The sequence below is a fragment of the Diceros bicornis genome, chromosome 28, assembly GCF_020826845.1.
Source record: "Diceros bicornis minor isolate mBicDic1 chromosome 28, mDicBic1.mat.cur, whole genome shotgun sequence".
NCBI lineage: Eukaryota > Metazoa > Chordata > Mammalia > Perissodactyla > Rhinocerotidae > Diceros > Diceros bicornis.
In genome coordinates this window covers 20323822-20345400 of record NC_080767.1, presented here as the reverse complement: position 1 = coordinate 20345400, position 21579 = coordinate 20323822, and the positions used below count along the sequence as shown (strand labels likewise).

At 34.9% G+C, this 21579-nt stretch overlaps 1 protein-coding gene across 1 annotated transcript in view; it reads right to left on the bottom strand.

The window, feature by feature from the left end:
- Positions 1-1524: 1524 nt before the first annotated feature.
- The window catches only part of UGCG (UDP-glucose ceramide glucosyltransferase), a 35515-nt gene continuing 15460 nt past the window's right edge, over positions 1525-21579 (bottom strand). The window contains exons 2-9 of the mRNA XM_058523774.1: positions 19821-19962; positions 12444-12546; positions 11609-11710; positions 9971-10083; positions 6555-6733; positions 5239-5325; positions 4554-4743; positions 1525-4111 (exon numbers count right to left, since the gene is read on the bottom strand). Of these exons, the coding sequence (XP_058379757.1) occupies positions 3941-4111; positions 4554-4743; positions 5239-5325; positions 6555-6733; positions 9971-10083; positions 11609-11710; positions 12444-12546; positions 19821-19962 (1087 nt within the window). The 3' untranslated portion in view covers positions 1525-3940. The remainder of the gene's footprint in view (positions 4112-4553; positions 4744-5238; positions 5326-6554; positions 6734-9970; positions 10084-11608; positions 11711-12443; positions 12547-19820; positions 19963-21579) is intronic.

Here is a 21579-nt window from a genome sequence, read left to right as displayed (position 1 = left end):
AACAAAATGAAGTTGATGTCATCATAAACTCTAACTTGAAATGAACAGATAATTCCAACACTACATCCTAATAAACTTCAGACGGAAATGTCTGAATGATTTTCATTCATGGGAACCTAGTCTTGTGGTATGTACTAATCTTCTCTATCAAATAATGTATGTATTTTACCTTAAACTAGCTTTATAATAATTTACATTCTTGTTCTGCAGGTTTGAATCTGGTTCTCTAGAATAATTTTTAAGAGTTTAATAATGATGGTTATTAAAACTATGAATTTTTTAAAAAATTGTAAGGATTATATACCAAGTTTTAAAGCTGTTGTAGGCAAAACTTTAAACATGATCCATGAGTAATACACAACACTGGGACCTGATGACCTGATATACACTGGGGCCAATCCCAGCTCTCCCAACAGTTTACTTACCCTTGTGATCACAACTTTCACAGTGGCCGTCTTAGCTTCTTTACTCTAAAATAAGAGCGGAGGCTCTTCAAAGTTGGCCTAGCTATAAAATTCTAAGACTTACACTCAACTTTGCGTCGATCACTTCTTAAATGTTAGGGTTAGAAGTATAGTTTACAAACTAGGAGGAATGAGCTTGTTTACTGGGTCAAGGAGCCAGGTGTGGGGCCTCTGGCAGGCCACAGTCAGACCCCTTTTAGTCTCCCACCCCTGGGATTGGCTCTCCAGGTAAGAGTCCTCTTCTCTCATGGGCTGGTAAAACAGGCCTGGGAATACCTCTAGCTTGGGAAGAGTCTGGCCCTGGACGGTGTGTGGGGTGCAGCTTAATCTATCTCCCATTTAGGTCTCCAGCAGCAAAGCCATTTCATTCCTTTCCTGACATCTGCCTTTCCCAGCCACTGGAGTGGAAAGATCTAGAAGGCTGAGTTCAGGTTGTAAACCCAGGGAGAGGGGGCCCAAAGGGATCACTGGTCTTTTCTAAATGTTATTACCAGCCACTGCTTCTTAGGTCTGTTTGCAGAGTAGAACAACGAGCAGAACTCAGGCCCCAGCCCAGAACAATTACACCAGAATCTCTGTGGGTAGGGGCCAGGCATCTGTAAATTTTTTTTTTTTTGGAGAAAGATTAGCCCTGAGCTAACATCTTTTGCCAATCCTCCTCTTTTTGCTGAGGAAGATTGGCCCTGGGCTAACATCCATGCCCATCTTCCTCTACTTTATATGTGGGACGCCCGTCACAGCATGGCTTGATAAGTGGTGCATGGGTTCGCGTCTGGGATCCAAACCCGCGAACCCTGTGCTGCTGAAGGGGAGTGCACGAACTTAACCACTACGCCACTGGGCCAGCCACAGGCATCTGTATTTTTTAGAGCTCTCCAGCTGATTCTAACGTGCAACCAACGTAGAAAAGCCTGACTTGAAGTCATAAATCTGCCTGTGGCAAATGGGAAAAAAAAAATGTTTGAAAATTAACACTTGACAGAATTCTTCTAACAATTCTGGTGTGAATGGTGGAACATATTAGATTATTTACAAAAACATAAAATAAAAGGAAAGACAGGAAACAAAAATACATTACTGCTAATATTTTGATTGTATTCAAATTTTTATTTTTTGAACAAAAAACTTAAGACAATGATTTTAAATAATAAAACATGATCATTCTAGACACTTGGTGTTTTTTTTTAGACAGTTCATTAAATTTGGACTCCTACAGTTCTGTTGTGATGCTTTCTTCAACATTTATATTATTTCTTACCATTTTATCACCACTCTAACCTTGCTAAACAAAAAACGATTCTATCTGCTTAAGTGAAGCTTCACTTTAAGGAAATACTTCACTACAACATAGATCACACATACAGAACAGTTATTTTTTATATTTACAAAACACAAGAAGTCTGTCCAGCCATTTTGGTTTTGTTGTTACATTGTCCACACTGAGATCAGCAAGCAGCTAAGTAATCAGCGAGACTTCACCTCAGCAGTGCAAAAGATGGCATCAACCAAACTTCATGAAACAAACCAACGAATTACAAACATGGGCAGCAAAAGTCAACTTGTGTCATAGTGATTTAAAAAAATAAACACGTAGTGGGTCACAACTAGACTGGTTTTCACTGTGCAACTTTCCTCAGGGAACAATACTACCCATTTCACATAGAAAGGAATATGCATCAAAGCCTTTGTTCGTGAAGAAAATGCCCTTCCAACAAATTCATCATAAGGCAAAAAAAAAAATTTGAATGAAGCAGTTTGGCCCAGAGAAAGCTTGTATATAATGTGTATACACAGTATATACACATTGACAAATATATTGCAATTTAAAACACGTATATAGTTATCAGACAATTAAACGAATTGGCTCAGTGAAGTGAAAAAGTGTTCATTTTCTATAAATATGTAGTTATTGCTAATATGCTATACATCATGTTTTGACATGGAAACTGTAGTTAACTTAGAATGGAAAGCTGCCATATTGCCAGCGTCAGCCCTGTAGCAGGCATTCATACAGACAACAGGCCATCCAATCCTGAAGAAAAAGCAAAAATTCCACTACGAAAAACAAAAAAAGGCTTACGCACTGTCCCTTACGTTTTTGCCTAATTTTTTAAACAAAAACAAGTCCAGTTCACCACAAGTTAAGCATAACCTGACAAGCAAGTTTAGCGGCATCATGGGGAGAGAAGAGGGAAATACAACATGCATTTACAACTAGCACGTATCTAGTCTGTTTTGTCATACAAACTGGAATACAAAAATCCAATTTAAATAAGACTAGACTATAACAGTAAAAAAAAAAAAAAGAAAAAAAAACACACACAGTAGACTTAGTTGGATACTGATTAATTTTAAGAGTAAAACTCATCCTGTCCCCTCTTAATACTCTACTGCAATTTATTTATTGATGGCTAGAATATTTACTTACTTAAAAAAGATATTAAATACCTGTATCATGAAATTACATTCTTTTTTAACAATAAGACATACTGTGTAAGAAAATAGCTCATGTGTGAAATGTGTCTGAAATGCATTTTTCCTCACGACTATCAAAACGTCCACTCACACTAAAACAAAACCACCCCCCACCCCCCACCCCCCGAAGAAAAGTTAAGGAAAGATGGAGTGGGTCCGGTGAGGAGCAGGGAAGGGAAGGTTTACCAGCACAGTGATTAACAATGGTTCAAGACAGAACCAACGAGAGTTGGTCAAAAAGATGCCTTCAATACATGGCTACAATTAAAAACCAAAATCAACCACTTTTGGTTCATTGCAGTGAGACCAAAAAATCTCTCTCACAGATTCGTATAAATACTAGACTCCAGCTCTTTTATTATTATTATTTTTAAAGGTTTTCCGTTTGTTTTTGCAAGGCCTAGCTACCTTATTACAATTTATATTTGCTCTGCAACAACTACAAGAGGTAGGCAGAAATCATGAAAAAGTTTCTCAGATAGTACCTCACAGTGGGTTGTTCACTGCATAATATTGTTCACTTTAGACATGAAGAGCGATTACCTTCTAGTCTTTTCTTAACCCCCAAACGAAGCTGCTGCCATCCTGTAAGTGTTCTAAAAGAGTGTACTCACAAATAAGAAACTTTCTCTACTGAAGGATACTGTCATAGTGTTTGTTGCAGAGCATTCATATATATATATATATGTATATATATTTATTTATTTTTAAAAAATAAACAAACAACCACAAAAACCAAGCCCAGGTTCCTAGAACCAATTCTCTTGATTCTCTACTTCCACAAAATAAAGTGTACCATTTGGCCAAGACTACAGATGTGGTTTTTTTTTTTTTTTTTTTCTTTTTCCCACAGATGCAAGAGCCATGCAAAATAAATTAAAGAACAGATACCGAAACATACATGTGATAAAACTACTGAAGGTAGATCTTTAAAAGCATTTATACAAACATAATTTATAATACTTCTCTTTTTTCCTTTATGTACAGTCACAAAACTGTAGTTAGACATCTAGGATTTCCTCGGCTGTGCCCCCACAGCGCAACCTGTAGCGACCAGTTCTCCAGCTTATAGTAGGGTCCCATAACGCCGACAAAAAAATGTATATTGTCATGGATTCACGGATGAACCAAGCTACTGCATAATCAAGTTTTGAAAAACACAGTGTGCCACCCTAGGAATTTAAAAACAAAAAAATTGATTTACTGTCAGACTAAAGCCACAGTTAAAAAACTAAATTCTTCGATTTCATTCTTTTCGGTACACTACACAAAATCAAGTCTGCTTCTTTCAATAATTTAACTGTCATGCTATCGGTTAAGAAATGTTAATTATGAGTAGAAGCAGCACGAAAATAACTGTTATCTTAATATATTCTTAGTTTGAATACTTGTTGATTTGCTGAACATCATATTTTTTGGAGCTTTAATGAAAGTGATTGTATAACCAACTGAAAGTTGAAAATCACGTTTAGTTTTATGTCCACATTCCATTAAGGAAAGTAATATCTTAATGCTGAAGAATGGCTTAGATAGATTTTCTTTAACTTTTTCTAAATTAAAATAGTTTTAGTTCCACTCAAATGACTGCCAACCTTTTCATGCCTATCCACATACCTGGACACCCCTGAGTTGAATGTAGTCAAAGATAAACCATGCCAGGCAATGACACATGAAAAATACCATAATATCCCATCTGAATACATGGTGGGCTGCCCATCCAATAATTAGACTGGCAACAAAACACTCTGAAATTGGTTCACAAATGATTGTAGCAGGAAGCATGTTAATTCGCAATTTGGTCCACCTTCAAAAAAAAAAAAAATGGATTTTTTTTTAAACAACAACCTGGTTACAAGACCAATCAATTTTTTCCCAAAATGGTCAACTCTCTACCCTGTTATATAAGGGCTCACGTCTTTAAAGAGTATTAAATGAATCTCTTTTCTATTTTTGTCTAGTATATCAAAGAAAAAAGTCTATAAATTCACTTGTATGGCCTACACACTGACACAAGTAAAGATGATAAAATTCAAAGTGTAGAAAGTTAGAAAATAGAGACCAGCGTATAAAAAAATTCAAAGTCTCAACATCTCTTTTTTGAGTGCTTTCAGTGTTAACATAGTAAGGAAAATATATATGTAGACATTAAATTTATTTTAATAAGCTAAATTCTCTTTCTTGGAACTAAACAAAAATCTGACTTTTAGATTTTTTTTTAAACCAAGTTCGACCATGTAAAAATTACTCCCCTTACTTTTCTTTTAACCAAGCATAAACAGAAGAAAGCCAGCTGATTTACCTGATCATTCTGGATTGAAACTGAGAAATTGAATATGAGCCAGAGTTTTGCATTGCAACTTGAGTGGACATCGCAAACCTCCAACCTCTGAAAATTAAGACAATTATAAAATGAGCTATGATGATGAACACACGCAGGTATGACTGGTTATGCATTTACTCATCACTATAACGAGCAAGTGTCTGCCGGTGTTCAGAGTGAGCCTAGTCCTCAGGATCAGCACCCTGCTTAGGGTATGTCATACTTATGGATGTTTTAGCAATTACCTAGGCCCCTGATAGTACCACCTAAGAGCTGGAAGGAACTACAACCCCTCAGTTCACACTTTAAGAAACTTAAAATACAGGTATTCTAAAAGTACTAAATGGAGAGCATTCTGTATTTAATAGTTTAGTCTCTGATCACTACTAACCAAAAAAAAAAACAAAGGAAGGGAGACCGTGTGTGTGGATATTCAACAAGAAATGTAAACAAAAAGTGGCATTATGTATCTCGTGGGAAATACTATGAAATCATGAACCACCTGAACACCACCATGAGAAAATTTTAAAAACATACTTCAGTGTTTAAAATCACATCTTTAATAAATAATCACACAAGGCAAAGAACCCCTTTAAAAGCAGACAAGTCTCATTTTGTGAAAGAGAAATGTTAAGTCAATCATGTGAATCATTAGGTGGCTTCTTATCAAAGGACCAAATAATCGACTGAGATTTCAAAATTAGAAATCATGTTCTTTAAATCTTCACCTACTGGCTTACAACTGCACTGATTTTTTTTTTTAAAGATTTTTATTTATTTATTTTTTCCCCCCAAAGCCCCAGTAGATAGTTGTATGTCATAGCTGCACATCCTTCTAGTTGCTGTATGTGGGACTCGGCCTCAGGATGGACGGAGAAGTGGTGCCTTGGTGTGCGCCCGGGATCCGAACCCGGGCCGCCAGCATCAGAGCGCGTGCACTTAACCACCAAGCCACGGGGCCGGCCCTGCACCGATATTTTTAATTCTTCTAAAACACACACAAATTTACATCCATAATAATGAAAATTCACAATCACAAAGAAGCTTCCTTGTAATCACTTCAAACTACACTAATCTGAACAATGTAGAGGAATCACAATATTTTTTGTTTCCTTAGCATAACATATTTATGAATAATTAATAGGAATGACTTTCTAAAAATATTAACCTCTTCTGTACTCACTAGCAAAAAATAAAATAAAATAGCCCCTAATCCATGGGTTTAACAAATAGAGTAAACCAACAGAAGTTAGGTACTAAAAATACTATAGCCTAATGTAATTTAGTTTTCTTACCGGTCAGCTATTGCTTTGGCCATAAAGTAATCTTCAGCAATGTACTGAGCAAAAGCTATAAGCCCTCCTGCTTGATCTAACACATCCTTTCTCATTAAACAGGACATTCCTGTCACACATTTGAAACCTGTGACATTGGCAGAGATATAGGACCTTGGATGAGAAGTTCCAAAATACACCTGTCAAAACGAAAACAAAAACATATATAGTATACAACTAGAATTTTAGGTTACAAGTGTGGTGTTTATAAACTCTTTTTCCTAATGAAAGTCCTTTACGTATGATTGAGTGACTATCCTATTATTCTTACATAAACTACCTAAATAAAAATGGGTACAAAATAGAGTTTACATATAGCAGGCAGGCAGTAATATCTTGGTTGGTTGATTACTCTTGTTATTATCACCACGACAAAGAAAAATGTATTTCTAGGAGGGAAAAGTATATTCTATTCTCAAGTAAATATTGTCTGCCCTAAAACTGCAAGATTCAAAGAGTTATCCAAATAAACTTAATTTGGATATAAGACAGGTAAAAATATCACTCATTGACATACAAAATATTAACTAATATTTAATGTATCCTGCTTTCAAAATATTCATCTACACACACATAATAGGTGTACAGTATGTGCATATGTGTGTATATATATATGCACGTGTGGATAAACCCGCATGCATACATACATACAAACACCACTTAAAGGTATATCAACCTACAGGACCATCCTATTTCTTAATTCCTTTTCTTGTATCCTTTCATAGATAGCTGCTTCCTGCCCAAGCCACTAAGCTTCTTCCCAATTCCTCCAATTTTATTTTTCAATACACTTTTCATAAACAGGGTGGACGCTAAAATTCTGTCTCCCATTTTACTGCCCTTTCCCTAGATATGCTTTGAAGTCATGAGATAGGCAAGCAGCTAAATTAATGGTAGAAATAAGATGGTCATCACCCTACTTATTAGACATAAAACCCTATTTGATTTACATCTTAGACATGCAGCCTTTCCTCATTAGCTTGAAATAGAGAGCAGTGATCTTTCTCAATGGCAGGAGTTACACACACAGCGTGGGACAAGAGAATTATCGGGGCGATTAAGAATATGATTCTTGCTACCTGCCCTATGTCCAGCCTGCAATGAAGCCCTGGTGTTTGTGGGACTGAACTGAACCAAACCTCTAAGACCAGAAGCACACATCTTAATTCCTTAAGCAGTTATGAAATGAGGTGTTAGGAATGAGGTAGGACTAGGGACTGTGTTGAAGGCTCCCAGGATTTCTTTCTAGACTGGAAGAATTCCTCTGGCCCATTTTCCTTCACTCCAAGTACAGCAGAGTGATCTTAGTGATTCAGCCCAAACTAAGGGAGTGGGTGTGATCTGGGAGATGTTTATCATTGGCATATTAATCAACTTGGATATTTCTAAAACAAAAACACAATGTGGCATATAAGAATAAAAAGTATTTTATTTTAAAGTAACTATCCAGAGTTTCTTATACTAAACAAAAACTCTGGTATCTAAGACTAACAATTTCTCGCAGTGGGACAGATATATTCATAGGCAATATTAAGAAAGAGCTCATGGATTTCACTCGTAAGTGGAAGATAAAAACAACAACAAACAAACACATAGATACAGAGATTAGACTGGTGGTTACCAGAGGGAAAGCGGGGAGGGAAGAGGGCGAAAGGGGTAATAGGGCACATGTGCACAGTGATGGATGGTAATTAGTCTTTGGGTGGTGAACATGATACAGTCTACACAGAAATCAAAACATAATGATGTACACCTGAAATTTATATAATGTTACAAACTAATGTTACCTCAATTAAAAAAAAAAAGAAAGAATACAAAGAGATCCTGCATAACCTTTAACCAGTTTTCCCCAATGGTAACATCTTGCAAAACCACAATACAATACTACAACCAGAATACTGACATTGATACAGCCAAGATACAGAACGACTTCACCATAAGGATTCCTTACCTGGTCCATTGATAGCCACATACTCCCTTCTCTGACCTCTGACAACCACTAATATGTTCTCCATTTCTATAATTTTCTCATTGCAAGAATATTATATAAATGGAATTACACAGTGTGTGACCTTTGGGGATTGTCTTTTTTCACTTAGCATAATTCCTTGGAGATTTATCCAAATTGTTGCATATATCAACCGTTTATTCTTTTTTCCTGCTTAGTATTCCTTACTATCTTTAATATTCTTTGGTATGTATCCATTCAAGGACATACTGAGTTATTTCTAGTTTTTGGCTATTATGATTAAAGCTGCTATGAACATTCGGGAAAAAAAAAAAAAGAAAGCTCATGGTTATTTTTTGGCCAAAGGTTAAACGCAAGTTTCCACCATGTACCTTTACCCCCTCAGATCTGTGGTAATCATAAGATTGTGATTCAAAAGAATATAAATATAGATACGCTTAAAAGAAAGTTGATATATTTACAGACTGAAACCATATATCCTTCCCTTATAACATTAAGACAAGTTTTTCCTCCTAAATGTTTAACAGTACAGGATGGTTAAGTCAAGTATAGGATATACATATGATAGTCTACGAGCCAATAAAAATTACTGTCATAAAAAATTATTAATGATATGGGGAAAACCTTATGAAGTGACGAAAATAAGATACAAATTATTCTTAGAGTGCTAACTCAACTTTGTTTTTTAAAAGGTACATAGGAAAAAAAAAGAATCCTAGTGCTAAAACGCTATAACAAAAACAAATTTTTAAAAAAATTTTTTAAAAATAGAAACCTCCTTTAATCGGTAGGGTTATGAGTGGTTTGTTTTTCGGTTTTTTGCTTCTTATATTTTTCCATAATTTATAGTTTCCTACACAGACGTTTACGTTTCTGTTGTAAGGTGAAGAGAAAAAATGGAAAACAAAATAAGTCTCAGATAACTTTTAGAAATCTGTTTTAAAAGGAAATCAAATGGATTTTATAATGACTTGTATGAACAGTTTTTCTTTTTTTCCTATAAATTTGAAATACTTGCTGAAATACTTGGATACATAAAAAGGATTCTTTTCAGATTGGATCTTTGAAAGAACTGTATAACATGTACTTTTATGTAAGTCAATAGTCTAGAACTGAACTCTAGAGTGGAAAGCGAGGACCATAAAGAAAAAGAATAGACTGTTTGGCTGGCAATAAGACCACAGATGTTTCCTGTTAGTCACTGCCAGAGTGCAGGAAGTTCAGCTGAGAATTTCCGCACTAATAAAAACAGCTACTCAACTTGAGAATTCAGTACTTGGCAGGTTAAAATGGACTTAATAGTCAACTTCAGGTAGCTCATCCCAACTCTCAGACTTAGGATAGTCTCCAGCTTCTAGGAGATTTGGGGTCTGATAATAAGAATATTATTTATGACCATCACACTTACCTGTTCTAATGTGGCAGCAAAGCCCTGTCTGTCTGCTACATAAGGCAGCCCATGAACCAGGCCTACTTTCTCCGTCATTTGGTTAACCATGTCAGTGAGTGTGTCTGGAATTACTACAATAAAAAACAAAAAAAGGTAGAGAGGGAGAGAGAGAAAAAAATCTTTTAAGTAAAATGCCCACTAACGTAAAATACATTTTGTGAGTTGTTATTAAATTCTTAATAAATTCTTTACATTTGGATCTAATAAAATGAATCTCAATCATCCTTCTGAGTAGAATACAAAATTTCAAAACGGCATAATTTATGATAAGCTAATTTACCCTGTACATTTGCAGGCTGGTATATACCTAATATGTACCAAAGGCGGGATATACCTTGAAAACAATACTCCCTCCATTTCAGAAACTCCAAACTAGAATAATGGACAATGTGGCCTAGTGGAAAAGGAGCAGAGGTCAAAGGACCTCAGCTTTTATGCTGGTTCCTCCATTCTCCAACCATAGCCTCCACTTTTTTAGAGGGTATGAGATATTCTATCTCATAAAACTGCTGGTGGGAATTGAATGAGAATATACTTGACAGAGATTTGCACACTGAAAACACAACAAATATACGACAGTAAATGATTTGAGAGCAAATGTGAAGAAAGAACATAATCCCTGACCATGAATTCATAGATTTATAATGATCCTGATTAAGGAGCAGTGCCACACTTTTATTAATTTTCAAATTTGCACTTTAAGCTAATAAAAAAATTTAAATCATTCGCCTGTCTTCAAATAGCAAAAATCTCATATCATTTTACATGACTTCATTTATTTCCTTCAAGTATTTAAGAACTAAAACAATTGTATAAAAGTGTATTTGGACCTTAAATACGCATATTCTAGTGCATATTCTCAACCACTGGTCCGCAGGGGAAATCTGGCAATGTCTAGAGGCATTTCTGGTTGTCACAACTGAGAGAGGGGTACTACTGGCATCTAGCAAGCAGAGGGATGCTGCTAAACACCCTGCAGGACAGCCCAACAAAGAATTATCCCCGAAAATGTCAACAGTGTTCAGCTTGAGAAACTTAAGGTAATTAGAATATAACAGAATATTGCAGAACACTGAAGTTATTATAAGATGTTTAAAAATGCAAAAATGCATATTATAATTTCAGCATATAAAAGGTTTCCTGCTAAAATTATCTAAGTAAAAAGCCACGGAGGTATTCTAAAAAATGTATCTATTCTAATAAAATATGAACCTATTAATTTCTGTCCCTTTGTGTGAGATAGTATATTATGCACACCACAAACAGATTAAAGTAAAATATAAGTGTCATCTGAACAAGAGAAAACTTACACCTGGGAAAAAGGCTGTAGACCTTATAATGGACCATGACTATTTTTTTTAACGGTTGGAATTTTCTCATCAAAATGAAAACATTTTTATACATGTAACATTCTAGGTTAGCATAAAAAAAAATCAAAATTTTAGTAAATATAACTTGATATATTACCATGAAATAATGATGAAATGAATTACTTTATTAGGCAAACAAAAAGGATCGATAAATGTATTTTTAAATTGCTTCTGACATTCTATCACCAAATGAATAGTTTTATAAAATAAATAAGAAAAACCTCACCTCTTATTCCACTATCACAAATCCATATAAGATCATACTTTGCAACTTCATATCCTGGCATTAAATTATTAATTTTAGGATTAATGCCAACCTTTTTGCCACCTAAAAATTTAAAGGCACAGCAGTGAAAAATTCATGCAACACTGAAAATATTTTCTATTATACAGATATATGGTAGAGAGAACTGAAAAGTACTTGCATATTTAATAATTTAAACAAACATACTTTAACATTGTTTTACATCCCTTATTATCCATAATAATATATTTAGAAAAAATTGTTCATTCTCAAAAAGAGAATTACATCATTTATCTTTGAAAATTCATTAGTTTCCGTTTTCTAACTCTTAAGTTCTTGCATTAATAGTATGAATCAATATTAATGGCAAATATACCTCTACAAATCTTTAGAATAAGCCTGTAGGCTTCTGGAAAAATATTCCTTTTGCATTATAATAGAAGTGAATTCTATCGCTCAATGCCAATTATAGTGAGTGAGACATAGAAAAGGCCACACATTGAAAATATTAAAGAAACAAAAATAACAGACACTCATGTCCGATTGATGAGTAAAACATAATTTGGGTAATTTTTTTTTTGCTATTTTGTTAATCCCAGATTTGGAAAAAAAAAAATCTTCGCTTCTATAACTTAAGTTTTCTCAAAAGGATAGAAACACCTTCCATTACTCCAACAAACATATATAAAGTAGTTAAACATACTAATAACTTCAATGGGTGGCTCACACCTTAATCTAATGTTTAATGTAAAGAAGATTACTGATTCTTAATACTATTAAAGCAAAACAGTTATTGCAGAATTTATTTGTTACTTACCTATAAACAATCTAGCATCAACATTTGGATATTTTCCAAGAAGCTTCTTACATACATCAATAGCTGGATCATCATGATCTTGTACACAAAGGAGTACTTCATACTAGTCAAAGAACATATTTTATGTAATTAACCTCTTTTACAAAAATAAGCACTTATGATTAGCATTTATGGACTGATCAAAAAGCATTAAGAAAAATAAGCAATTGTACACCCACAGTCTAAAAGTTAAGAGAGCATTCATAACGGATGCCAACACTTATGATATCAAGTGTTCCTTTAATCGAGAGCAGCTTCTCCAGAACAGGGGCCTGTTTGCAAGCGGAAGAGATAGTGAAGAGATTGGCAGTGTCCACAGTTGAAGTCTTGCCATTCCCAGACAGGCATGGCCTAGTAATTAAACTAGATCTCAAGCTTCTCCACGGTCTTCATCATTGAAGATTTACTAAAGGCTCACAGGGTGCCTAGCAGTGTAAAAGTAACATAGAAAGAAAGCAAAATAAACACACCCTCCATTCTCTAGAAAATTTCTCTGAACTTAGTATTTCAGGAAGATGCTATAAATTATATGTCAAATCCCATTATGACAATATTTAAAGGGCTTTCCCAAACCCTTCACATGAAAAGGACAAAGTGAGATTAGATGTTTTTTGTTGTATAACATTTTTTGAAATAAAATAGAATTTGATTTGATTCAAAATTTATCATCCTGAAAAGCATGCTCAGTCTATTCACTATGAAAATATGCAGAATTCATTTTGCCCAGTGCTATGTTTACTCTTTGACAGGAAATTAAGGAAGTCATTTCTTAGCACTTAACTGGCTGTGTCAAAATTACCCTGGGACATTTATTTAAAAAAGAAAATACTGGGCCCATTCTTAGACTTTTGAATCAGAATCTCTGACATGTAACCAGGTTTATAAAATCTTGAGTTAAACCTCCAAGTTAACATTTAGTAAACTACTTGATTTTAAAAAGTGTTTGCTTTCACATACAAAGACGCTACTCTATTATTTTGTGGGATATGTATTATTTTAAGTAGTATTTTTTTTCAAAAGTGGTGATAAATTCATGTTGACTCAATGACAAATTTCCTACCAAACTGTCTTTCTAAAACAGGTTGAATATTTTTAAGCAAAGGAGGAATGTTAATTATGTCCACAAAAAAATAACAAAGCTATGTGCTCTAAAAGATAAAAAGCTAAGGATACAACTCTTTAAGTGTCTAGCATACAGGGACTGACTCAGGTAATGAGAAGGCCTGTTTTATTTACTTCTGTTGATAAGCATACACAAGTAAATAATGGAAATAAAATGTTTACAGAGCCCTTGAGCAAAATAATTAATTACTGTTTGCCTAATATATATTATCTTAGCAAAAACTGGCAACAGTGCTCAAAGTGGTTGAGCACATCAGGACCAGGACTAAGGTCAATGAAGAAGGTTTAGCGAATAAGGTAAGATTTTTTTCAAGTAAAAAAAATGTCTTCTCAATAATTAAGTAGAGGGAAAAACAATGCATACTTTCCTCATGCTTTCTACCTACTGTTGTTATACATTCTATCCAACATCTACCTTTAATGATGACCAACCAAAATTGCCACTCAATAGGTATCGAAATAATCAACGTCAGAGCTACCTGGTCTCTAGAGACCAGATAAAAATCTGAGAATGGAAAGTGCACCCCTCTTGCCACATCCCTGAAATTTCCCAAAGGGTTGACTCTAAGTCCCATAAAGCATCAGCCTTCCTCCCCACCTGACTTTCAAAACAATGTTTAGCTGAGCAGCCAAAAGGCAGTGACCATAACAATGAAGATTAGAAAGGTTAAGCGGCTTTCTAAAGGGTAAAAGTAACAATTAGTTTTCCTACTGTGGTGAGCTGCTATTTCCTACTAAAGAGTTTATTGATTTTCCAAAATACTGTAGTTTCTTTAATGCTTTTATAAGTTATGCTGTTTTGCAGGTATGAGTGAACAAGAGTGAAAGGAAATGTTTATAAGCAATACAATTCCATAAAACGTAATTAAAAAGCTAATCTTCGCTTTTTTCCCCAGCAAGAGAAAACTTTATAATATATAATACTAGAAATGTACTCAATGGGAAGAAAAAAGATATCCTAGGTTGTAGCAAACATTTTTTGAGATATATACGGTGTTAGTATAAATAAGGAAAGTATAATTTACCTTTATTTAAAAGCAAGGTTTAAAGTTTTTATTTTTATTAATTCATCTCTTAAACTTAATTTCAAATGAAGAACACCTCCTGGTTTAAAGTTTTTATTTTTATTGATTCATCTCTTAAACTTAATTTCAAATGAAAAACACCTCCTGATTAGCCAGAGTGCAACTGAAACTCAATTCACATTATCTAAAAAAGGTTTAGACTCTTATTAAACACATAACTTTTGCTTATTTGTTTCTGATATTGAAAATTATACCAAATTGGGGGCAGCATTCCAAGTGTTGTCTATAGTATTAAATTTTAACCAGGAATCTTCACTTTTCAGCTATGATAATTACCTCTGTGTCTTCACAATTTGATCAAACATTTTATTTGCTAGGAATCTCTCTATTAGAATAGTTAAATCATTCCAACTACACTACAACTGGCAAAACACAAGATATTAAATTGGGTAAAGGCTTTCTTAGCCAACACAAAAATAATTTTTCAGATATTTGTACACTATCTAAATGATTACGCATAAATATATATATTCAAAAATATAGTGTTTATTAAAAATATTACACTTCAAAAATATTTCAAGAAAACATTTACTTTATAAATCTGAAAGGGATACAAGGTGTAGTAAATTCCACTATCAGTGGGCACAGTATGAATATGTAAAATCTAGAAATAAACCCCAGAGTATTGTGGGTGAGAAGGTCAGCCTCCATCAATCTTTAGGAAGGTTGTTATACAAACAGCTAAACTGACTAATTTTCCCTTTTTCTTTTCAAACAATGAAATGACTAAAAGGCTGAGAACAAGAGAGGTCTAGAAATTCCACAAACTAGCAGTCGGCCCTTTGATATTTAAGAACTGAATATCTGAAAGTGTAACAATCATGAATGCTGCTTTTTTGCTTTTATAAATAAATTTAGATGCATAAATAATATTAGACTTAGATGTATAAATAATATTAGAAAAATCTCTTCATTGATCGGCCCTGTAGACATTAGGAATATAAACTTTTTACTACAGTAAACAACACAAAATAGCCTCTTAAAATACAAAATTATTTTAATATATACTAATCAATTATATTGCATATCAAGTAGGAATATCTTATATTATTTATAGATAACTAGACATCATGTTTACAGAAAAATTTTATCATGGTGTTTGGATTACAGTAGAATATAAGTTTTATAACAGAATGGACTTAGACCTCAAATGCCTAGAACATTCTCTGGCACAGAGCAGGTGATTTGTTAAGTTAAGGCATTTGTCCTAGCGTAACTTTTGAGCGAAAGATAGATACCAGGAAGGCATGTTTTGTAAGAAAACTGTTCTGAATTCAAAGTTTTGACAGGTAATATTAAATACTTATCTGTTTTCAAGAACTAGGTAGTTTATACAGCTTTTTCAAATTTATTTGGTAAATCCCTAATCTTTCAGACTTAGTAGTTATACTACATGTATTATGCTTGATCTTTTGATAACTGATCCTATTTTCCATCTTTTTAAATTCTTTGTTAGAAGACTATTCCATTAGAAAACAATTCCTCCTAAGAACAGCTACAGCACTGACAGTAAAGAACCCAAACACAGCACTGGACTTGTCACATTTTAAACCAATTCTAAATTTGCAAAAAAGAAAAAGAAAATCACAATTACCATAGCCTCACTCTGTTAATAACTCGAATCATTAATTTAAAAATTCTTCATGTGGCCAAAATTTACTAAACTAAAGCCATCAAGCCTCCTTAGACACAGATTACTGAATCTTCCTGCTACCCCTGAATCTCTCCCCAAATGCCTTTTTCTATGCTGACGCCACATGAGTACTCTATTTTGTGAAAAATGAATTGTATAACTCTTTCACTCTTATATTTTTTCCAAGGAGTAAGTATCAATATAAAGTAGATTTATAAGATATTTAAAGCACAAAAATCTCCCAGGGCAATTAGTATAGGAATAGTCTCATCAAAATTTAAACCTAGAAATTCAGAACAAGTACCAGTAGTAAATCTTGTACGTGTCCAAAATTAAATAAAATTTTAGAATTTCAACACGTTCTATTTTTTTCCCCAAACGGCCTATAATGTTCCGAATCAAATAACAGAGGAAAAAGTTATGTCCAGAATGAAACATTTCTATACTTTTGTAAAATGTTCACATTCAACAAAAAGCAAATATGAAAGTGGCCTGGGCCTGGCAGGCACACGAGTGTTCATTTCATCGATACCTGCCTCCTTGGTGACACAGATGACTCATCTGTTCACACTCAGATTTGTGTGATTTCAGTGGTTTCACTTCAGTCTCTTGTGACGCATTTGCCTTTGCATTTGCTCCTTTACACAGCAATTAAAATGCCACGAGATCAAAATTTTCCTATAGATTGCAGGTACTTTGTACTTTTTCTCTGCTTTCTAAATTTTCTATTTATGCAGCTAATAATACTTATAGTTAGAAAATAAAATTGTGAACTAAAAAAAGAATAAAAATAATCTCTTGCATACACTGTTACTCATTTTATAGTAAGTGTCAAAATAGCTTTCTCCTCAACCAATTTAAATGCCTTAATGACATAAGGGGAAAAAGAACTAGAAAACTAGAGCTCTTGAGATAATCCCAAATTGTAATTAAAAAAAACTTCATTCAGAAGAAGAAATCAATTATTGATTCATCCCAAATGTTCATAATTAATGGATACGTATGTTCCTGGGTTATTTTTAAAAAGTCTTTCTACAACTGAAACCCACACTAACTTCCGAAACCATTTAAATTCCATGACTATCATCTCACAAGAGCTGTAACATAAAAATTCCATAACAAAGTTTTTTTTGTTTTTGTTTTCTGAGGAAGATTAGCCCTGAGCTAACATCTGTTGCCAATCCTCTTCCTTTTGCTGAGGAAGATCAGCCCTGGGCTAAGATCTGTGTCCATCTTCCTCCAGTTTATGTGGGACGCCTGCCAGAGCATGGCTTGATAAGCGGTGCATAGGTCCACACCCGGGATCTGAACCTGCAAACCTGGGGCCGCCGAAGCGGAGCATGCGAACTTAACTAATACTCCACCGGGCAGGCCCCCATAACTAAGTTTTAAGAGTGGTTGAATGGGGAAAGGGAAAGGGTAGGATTATGGTTAAAAAAACTGAAATGTGAGATTAAGTTTCACAAAGATAAATTCATATGATTCTAAGCTATGCTCCAAGATTTATTTGTAACTAATGAAAATATTCTTTCATTCATGAAAATAAATTTTCCTTTGCATTTACTTATATAACATGGGACTTGAAAAACTTCCACTTTCTTATTGCAAAGCTTATTTTACAATTAATTTTATTTCTATCACTATTCCTGAATTATAAAAGGCCACTTTTTGCATTGTTAGTTTAAAAAAATCAAGTACATAATTATTTAGAAAATTACGTATTTAATTTATTGGACAGATAATACATGCATTTGATTCAGATCTCTAAAATTATTAAATACATATATATACACACAACTAGAAGAAATACACAATCTTTTGCTTCAAACACCTAGACTCCAAAACTCTGAAAGTGATACTATAACAACACTGAAAAAATAACTGAATGATACTCATGTCTATATTTATATTTATACTCATGTCTACACATTTAATAAGAGCTGCAGTAAGGCGATCACGTTTGTCTTCTCTGTTCTTTTTATTGGTGCTACTGAGAAAAATGAGGGTTAAAAGAAAAGAAACAAGAGCATAAAAGCAAGTCACCATGGGAAGGGCAGTGTGTATATCATCTTCCCTCTCACTGCTTTGGCTACACAGTCCTAAAGATATAGGAGGGAAAGGGTCTCCAAGTGGCAAACACTATGGAAAAACTGAGGCAATAAGGGTAAAATTGGACAAGTGAATAGAGACCACAGAGGGAAAAGTAAACTGGACTGAAAATCAAGCAGGTAGCAATTTAAAGACACATTCATCTCACATGTCATCTACTACCACCAGAACGCCCTTTCAAAAATTGCCTCCCAAATGAAAATTCAAAAACCTGCAGTAAAGCCAAATACAAAAATCAGGGAGGGGCCGGCCCAGTGGCGCAAGCGGTTAAGTGCGCACGTTCCGCTGTGGCGGCCCGGGGTTCACCGGTTCGGATCCCAGGTGCGCACCGACGCACCGCTTGTTAAGCCATGCTGTGGCGGCGTCCCATATAAAATAGAGGAAGATGGGCATGGATGTTAGCCCAGGGCCAGTCTTCCTCAGCAAAAAAGAGGAGGATTGGCATTGGATGTTAGCTCAGGGCTGGTCCTCCTCACAAAAAAAAAAAAAAAAAAAAAATCAGGGAATATTAAGTTCTCCTAAGAAACTAAAGGGAAGAGATAAAAAGAATCCTCCCATCTCAAGAAACCTGGAAGTTCTCCAATGAAGAGAGTACATTGAGTTTATAGATATAGAGTCAGGCACTGCATAACGAAATTTCGGTCAACAGTGGACTGCATATACAACAGTAGTCCCATAAGATTAGTATCATAAAGCCTAGGTGTGTAGTAGGCTAGACCATCTAGGTTTGTGTAAGTATACTCTATGATGTTCACACAACGTCGAAATCATCTAACGACACATTTCTCAGAACGTATCCCCATCATCCAGTGATGCATGACTATACAGATTATATAGATAAATGATATGAGCAATACAATTAGGTATTAAAATCCAGAAAAATAAAGAAATTAAAAAGTAAGTATGATGAAGCGCCACCTTACCACTAACTCTAACTCTAACCTATTCTTGGCTCAAAAGACAGATTCTCCAGGGGAGTTACGTGTAGTCCTGGCTGTCCTGCATCCCATTTCCGACCACTGAGCATTGCTTTTTCACTCTCACTGCCTCCTCTTTCTGTTGTTCACATGTAATGCTCTTGGAACAAGATTTTTATACTCAAACTACCAGGCACTTAACAATGTCTGAGTTCCAGGAGGCTTACTCAGTGATTTCTAATTCAGATGGACATACAGGTGGTTAGAAAAGGAATTTACACCCCTTCTTCAACCCCATTTCTGTCCTGTGACTACTAGTACTAAAGCCTAAATTTTATGAGGCCAACAGGATCAAGAATTTTTAATACCTTCACCTTATACAGTGTCAAAACTCTTTAAGTGTTTGCTATGAGAAAAAAAAAAAAAAAAGCATGGTCTAGCCCATTCCTAATGAGTACAGCGCTGTACTTACTTTGGGATAATCCAATTCAAAGAATGTTTCCAAGTTGTTGATTAGGTTAGGATCTACTCCTTTCAGTGGTTTGAGAAGAGACACCCCTGGGAGCTTGCTATATGGCTGTTTATCCGTTGCCTTCTTGTTGAGGTGTAATCGGCTAAAAAGCAAACGATAACATATATTATTTCTGGAGAATATATTAGTGCCAAATTGACATACAGTATATACCTAGCTATGAATAAATCACTAAATTCTAAGTTAAATGTTTTTTTAATTGACATCTTTCTAAAGGAATATCTAAAAATGAAAGAAAGTAGAAGCATGTAAGCTTCCAGTTTAGGAAAACCAGAACTAAGCAGAATGAGTGTCCCAGTGAAGGCCGGAGCTTAATACTCGTTTATTGTTGTACTCTCAGTGCCCAGGACTATGCTGGGCATAGAGTAGGCATTCAATAAATACAGGGTGAAGAAATGAATGACATTGTTAGCCCACACATTAACTGCCCTTCCTTCCAAACTGCCATCAAAGTGGCCAAAGAACTATGAAAATAGGAGGAAAAAAATCCCTGTCTGCACCAGAAACCTAAGGAAGGGTAACCAGAAAAATCTGAGAAATTTCTAAAACAAACAGTTCGCATAACACATGCTTAAAAGAATTACCAAGCAGCCTGCAAGGCAAACAAGAAAATGGGATAATTAGCAGCACTCTCAATAGTCACAAGCTCAGAATGGCAAGGGCAGAACAGAGGGAAGTTGAAAGTAAGAAAAAAATCTCACTGATGAGAGAAATATCTATTAATGACACTGGAAGATATACCAGTGCCACCAATTCACAGATAAGTTGGCCAAGGTTCTCAGTGCTGGTCCATCCCAAGGGTGCTGCAGTGCAGGCTCCTAATGAGGGAAGTCATGTCAATTGGAGAAGAGAAGATGTGCCCCAGTTAATGTCAGGCTGTCACAATAAAGAGAACAGATGCCATTGAGCAGGGTGGTGAAGTTTCTAAAGGAAATCATCAAAGGCTTCTTCTCACAAGCAAGTATCCAAGAACTCAACAGTAATTAGAAGCTAGAACAATCACGGGGCCAGCTGCAAGATATTTTAAGACATACGTTTTAACATATCTGAAATCAACGGCATCTTATAATTGCTGGTGGCCAGATGGCAGACCTGACTTAGTAGCATGAAAGCCAACCAATGAGACCCTTCTAGAAGATCAAGAAAACACCACTAGCAATGCATCTTTAGGTTCGATAAAATACACTATTAATCTATGAATGACTTCTGGAAGTACACCAGTACCATCATCCACAGCAGGCAGCCACAGGCTCGCTCTGCTAATTAAGGTAGTAGTGTGCTGCAGCAAACACCTAATGTTTCAGATAAGGCCATAACATATCTTTACAGAAAGAAAACAGGTTACCCACAATGGAAAAAATTTTAAACCAACAAGAAAATTTAAAGGATAGGGTGGTATCAGTTTCTGATCCACAACACCAAATGCCAGAAAATAATGAGCACCATCTATAGAGGTGCTGCTCAGCACAGCACCGGTCCATGAGTTGCTTTATACTGGTCTGCGACGAGAAGAACTTGAAAGTATTTAGAAACTTTTATAGAAATCTGACATTGCCATGCCATCCAATCACATGATCAGAAATTTATTTTTACTGTAGTTTACCAAAGTATCAGTCCATGACAGACTGGATGATTTTATTTTATTTATTTTTTTATTATTTATTTATTTATTTTTTTGTGAGGAAGATCAGCTCTGAGC